Below are 6000 nucleotides of genomic sequence, written 5' to 3'. Positions count from 1 at the left end.
GACATACTATCACGCCATGCTTCAGGCTATATATACCACTGATATATTGTGTTCGGGGGCTTCTCTTACACGGACATTCTAGTTGTTCATGAAACCCCCTTCTTTCTCTATCGGCTGATAGCTTAAGACTTTGATAATTTGAAACTTTTTTGATTGACTTTTAATTGTTGTAAACCTATAATAAAAATGCATTAACTATTAAGAAGCCTACTTGATTAAATTAACCGCCTGCAAACACCCACATCTGAGACGGCGCCTGAGTGGAGGACACACTACTAGGCCTCTGGTAAGTGAGCCTGCCCTTGGTATCCTCTTAATAGGGGTGTCCTGGGTGGGCTAACTCATGCTGTTGTAAAAAAGAGTTGTTTCCAGCTTCGACCTATATTGGATGGGTCTTAATATCAATCCCACAAAACTATAGCGAGACTACTCATAAACCTAAAATATGATAGACTTCCAATAGGAGGAAGTACACTTAGTCCTTTTCTTTATTAGATAACAATAATAGAGGATAGGCAGCCAGCTTCGGTGACAAGGTAGAGGGTGAATTCTTGTTTGAGTAAGACAGTTTTAGATCCCCTGCCGTCATAAAGTCCCGCGGGCTAAAGACACTATGATAACAGTCGCTAACGCTATAATAGCAGACGCTAACGTAATGCTAGCAGACGCTAACGCTATACTAGCAGACGTTAACGCTATGCTAGCAGACATTAACATTCTACTAGCAGACACTAACGCTAAGCTAGCAGACACTAACGCTATGCTGGCAGACGCTAACGCTATGCTAGCGGATGCTAACGCTATGCTAGCGGATGCTATCACTATGCTAGCAGACGCTAACCCGTCCTGTACTGGTTCAGTAGCTGCTTATACGCCTCATTCTCGGTGGTGCAAACGTCATTTTTTCAGTCTTGTGTTTCTTCTCTAATCAGTCAAAGTAATGTATTTCATAATAAACCATCACCTACAGGTTTATAGATTGATTAATGGATCATTTCATGCTAAAACTTTGCAATAAAGTGGTTCATGTCGAGGACTTTAGTTTGAATTCTTAGATATTCAGACGAATATGTTCATTTATTCTTGTGAAAGTGTAAAGTTGAGTTATTTAGCCATAATTAGCACATGATTAAGATCATTAAAGGTGTTTCCTTTCAGTGGTTTGTTTAATCCCCAGTCAGAGGAATGTTCACTAAATGATAATCAAACACAAATATCATTAACACGTGTGACGAGGAGGTGGAAGAGTCTGAAACATGAGAGAAAAAGGAGAAAAAGCTCCGGATGTTGGTCTGAATCCTCAGATAAAGTTGCTCATGGGTTCTCGGCTCAAGCACTGGAGTCAGTGTCTCTGAGGAGTTCTTTCTGTTTCTGTGATGTTTTCAGAAGAAGATGAAAAGAAGGAGAAGATGTGCTGCAGCATGCTGTTTCTGTTTCTTCTTCTACACACTGGTTTGAACACAGGGGGAGGGGCTTCATGGGGGACGTGGGTAATGTAGTTTATCTGTAGTTAAACCAGGCGTGTCCAATGACTACAGAAGGATTCTATGAGATAGCCTTGGCTTCAGGTAAGAAGGCCTCCCAGTATTTAATCAGCTACAGGAAAAAAGAAAAATACATTTATTCAGTTTATTTGGGTGAAAAACAAACAATTCAGTTTGACTTTTTTTTTTTTTTTTTTTTTTTTAAACATCCTACTTTTTAAATACATTTAAATAAAAATGTTTTATATGGACTGAATTGGTCTGAAATAAAGTTAAATGACGCCATCATTTCCTCCTGTAAAATCTATCGTTCCTTTAGTTTACCCAACAATTTTTATTATTATTATTACATCAGAACAATGCACAGAGATTAAAATTGTAAAGTTACAACTAACAAATGTTGCTTTTTGTTTTGTGAAAATTTGATAATAAAGTTATAATAATTATAAAATAAAGGTGATTGGTGTGAACTGTTTTTTTTTTTTTTCCTGATACACAATAAAATCTATATTTAAACATTTTACTTAAACCATAGTTACTGAAGAAGATGCCTGAAAATGTTTAACAACTTGGTCCATTTTTTGTACTTTTTTTCACTTTTATTACAAAAATATAACAGGATTCTATTAAAAATAATGGCCTTAACCAGAGTGTTATGGTTAGTTATAATGGATGGGGCCAGAAACATGAAATAAAAACATGAGTTTATGCATTATTTTAAATGTTCAGTTTTAAATACAGTAAACAGTGAATGTTCTTTATGAATTCAAATTTTAAAACTTTTAACAAAGATATGATTTAATAATTAATAATACTTTTGGTACTTTTTGTCCATCTCCAGGTATGGTTAGGACATGTTATTTTACTAATGCCTGGTTTTTATCAGGACACTCGTTACAATATTGACAGAATTTAGCAAATCAGCTGAATTTACCACATGTAGAGTCTAATTAAGTTGTAGAACAATCAGTGGAAAAGGCTTTAAATACAATACTTTTTGTTTTTATTTATTTTGAAACACGTCTAAATAACTTTTTTATGATGTCATTATGGGAATTTGTGTTTAGAACTTTTTAAATTCCATTTCAGACCGAGGCCGTAACATAACGAAATGTAAAGTAACTTTTTATTACCTGCTGTTGTGTCAGAACCAGTGACTCCAAGTATTTGATGATCGAGGTTTTAAAATCTTTCACACGTTCTTTCTGTTGATCAGAGAAATATATGAAATATATAACTCAGTAAGTTAGTGAGGATCAGAGAATCATACAGTCACCTCCTCATATTTAACCTTTTATTTATAATAATAAACCAACTTTCTAACATTGTCCTCACCTCAAACCTGCCCACCTCCTTACGGATGGTTCTGGAGATCTGCTCAAAGTCTCTCTCGTCCTGTTGGACCCTGCCCTCCATCTGAACACACGTATGGTTTATGTTACACAGCATTACTACATGGCTATAACGTCATTCTACGTCATTTCAACTCATTTTTAAAACATCCCACGCACTTTGGTCTAAAAAAATTCTGAAATTTTTGCCGATTGTTCCTTAAGAATGTAATTGTTTCATGAGAATGTAATTGTTTCTTAAGAATGTAATTGTTTCCCTACTTTGAGCAAACTTTGGAAAGAGGTTGAAAATGTACTGATGATTATCTTTGAACTAAATGAAAACCTTTTGTGAATAAATGTATTATTAATAATAAATTCCACTCTTTAATGTTATGTGTTACGTTATGAAACAGTGACAAAGACATGGAAACAACAAATCTCACCAAACAATAAATGTTTGGTGGAGAACAGTAGAACAAACTTTAGATGACAAAAAAATAACATTAAAAATTAGAGAATTTGCAAAAAAAATAAAATGTACCTTGAAAATAGACAAAGTAGAATAAATAATTACATAATAACATCAAAAGATGTGTGACAAAAAGGTACTTAACCTTTTTATTTACTTAACAATTTTTTAAAAATGTTTTTCTTTTAAACTTTTGTTTTCCCCCTTTTTTGGTTTGTTTTGTTTTTTGTTGTTCTTTCGTTTTCTTTAGTTTTTTTTTTTGTATTTTGACTTATTTAATTAATATATAAGTATTTTAAAATGCAGTGTCCTTTTGATGACAGTTATTAGTGACAATTACTTTTTTGTTAATTACTGCAGTACAGTATTAAAAATAATCTAATATTCACACTGTAAATATTTAGTTTGATCAGATCAATACTTTATAGATATGGATAACGTAGTGAGGGGGGTGTGACCTCATTATTCTTTCATTTTCATCTTTCAATATATCAGTAACTCCATCACATATAAAGGTAAATATGGTATAGTAATAAGCTCCACCTACAGAAATAGATCTGCTATACATCCTATCTGGTGGACATGTCAGCTCCTCTAAATAGTCACACAGTCAGTGTGTGTTTGGGTCTGGAACATGTTTGGGTCTTCAGTAAACTACATAGCATATGTCTCAGCTCCCTGTAATGTGATCAGCTTAGAGCTATGAACATAGACTGTTCACATCACTAATGATTAGTTACAGATATGCATTGGTTCTAGACTCACACACTCTGGAAATATGAACATATACTGTTTTTAAAATATGTTCATTGGCCAATAACTGCATGTAAGAAAAAATCTGATCTGTTTTAATTTATAGTATAAATATTACTGTTTATTGGGATATAAAACTATTTTTCTTTATGTGAATTCTTCATTTTTATTTTGGACCCAAACTTTGGGTTATTTCACCACATAAATATTTTAATCCTTTACATGAGGCCTTAGCTCTGTGTCTAATAATATAATATATATTTATAAAACAATAGGAGACTTTTACATCTCCTCGTCATAAACTTTTTAACTTTCTTTTTTTACAGTTCCAAGAAAATTATGTTCAAACCCATGATGGAAAGAGAAAACCTTATTCTGCATTCATTATTTTATTATATTTATTAAAAACAATCCTTTTGATTTCTCAGATACTGTTACCATGGTTTTTTTTTTTTTTTTTCATACTGGTTCCTTTCAAGGGCATTTCAAAATAAAGCTCCTGTAAATGGCATTATAGAATTGGAGAGCCAGGGGTGGATTTATTATTATTTCTTGTGGGAACGTTTGAACTGTTTCAGCACAAAATTTATTTTATAATAAAGTGTTGGAACAGATTAAGTTTTCCCAGATATTGGTATTTAATATTAGGATTTAATAAATATTTAAGAATGGATCAACCTTAAACTCATGTACTATCAGTAAAAGTTTACATTGATCTTTTCATGATGTTCTGAGAAGTTTTGAAAGCAACAACTTTCAAAATAAGCAAAATAAGCTATAATATATATATATATATATATATATATATAGGCTCAAACTCAATATATCTTGAATTTCGATATATCGCCCAGCTCTACTTGAGGTATATCATGCAGAAAAACAGAACATGGGAAAAAAGAGGAAAACTGTAGTGAGCAGCATCAACAAATCTGTTAAACGCTCAGAAATAAATAGGATGAAAAACAGACATTAGACATAAAGTAATGGGAGATATTAAGCTTTACACAGACAGACAGACAGACAGACAGGCTCCTCCTACCTCCTCGATCTCCTGAGTGTGGGAAAGCATGATGGGGAAAACGCAAAAATTATAATAGAATTAATAGGCTGGGAAAAATGTTTATATCTTCTAAACTGATCAATAAAACTAAAAACTAAAGAGAAGCTGAAGAGTTCCTAATATCACTAATTAATAACTCATTTGTGTTTTTCAACCGTGTTCCAGTGACTTTTTCTATTCAACAATCATCTTATTATTCAAAAAACTAAAAAATTATTTAAATTCTAAATTCTTAAATAGGAAAAACACACAATTTGTAAAGATGAACTTTGTAAACTCTGTTACCTGCTGAGAACATATCAACATAAGTAAAGTTATAAATAAATATATATATATATACATACATACATATACATATACATATTTGAAGGACAATTATTCATTGATTATCATTAGAGGAAAACAAATTACTTCATTGCAATTGCACTAAATTGCTATTTTTTCCAGTAGTAACTCTGAAATGTCAACATTGGAATTTAAGTTTTGTAGTTTCAAACTTTGTGTTTGAAGTAGGGCTGCACGATTATGGCCAAAATCATTTGATCAATATTGTAATCACAATTATTATCGCAAATATTCAGGAAAAGTCAGGAAAAAGATAGTGTTTTTAATTGACTACTTTTAAACAAACAATATGTACAGTATACAGTGCAAAATTAAGCATTAAATAACAATTATACTAATAAGATAAATAAATAAATTAACCCAGGAATTTAAAAGCTAACTGAATAAATACATTATTACAGAGTGCAGAACCCGTTTTTTAAATGTAAAAATTGCTGATGATAAAGTTCATTTAATCTTGACAACCAAAATGATTAATTGTGCAGGAATAGTGTGAAAGATATACTTTAACTTTTAATTAAAAAGTATTTTCCACATCTTAAATGTGAGAAAGTC

The 6000-nt window shown here is 31.8% G+C and overlaps 1 protein-coding gene across 2 annotated transcripts in view; it reads right to left on the bottom strand.

The window, feature by feature from the left end:
* Nucleotides 1-1372: 1372 nt before the first annotated feature.
* snx2 (sorting nexin 2) overlaps nucleotides 1373-6000 on the bottom strand; it is a 46045-nt gene continuing 41417 nt past the window's right edge. The window contains exons 13-16 of one of the 2 annotated variants that reach the window (XM_028456364.1): nucleotides 5080-5091; nucleotides 2820-2900; nucleotides 2618-2689; nucleotides 1373-1596 (exon numbers count right to left, since the gene is read on the bottom strand). In XM_028456364.1, the coding sequence (XP_028312165.1) occupies nucleotides 1546-1596; nucleotides 2618-2689; nucleotides 2820-2900; nucleotides 5080-5091 (216 nt within the window). In that variant the 3' untranslated portion in view covers nucleotides 1373-1545. The remainder of the gene's footprint in view (nucleotides 1597-2617; nucleotides 2690-2819; nucleotides 2901-5079; nucleotides 5092-6000) is intronic. The other variant, XM_028456365.1, reaches the window with a different exon arrangement.

Source organism: Gouania willdenowi, chromosome 9 (assembly GCF_900634775.1).
Source record: "Gouania willdenowi chromosome 9, fGouWil2.1, whole genome shotgun sequence".
Lineage (NCBI taxonomy): Eukaryota > Metazoa > Chordata > Actinopteri > Blenniiformes > Gobiesocidae > Gouania > Gouania willdenowi.
This window is presented reverse-complemented; position numbering and strand designations above follow the sequence as displayed.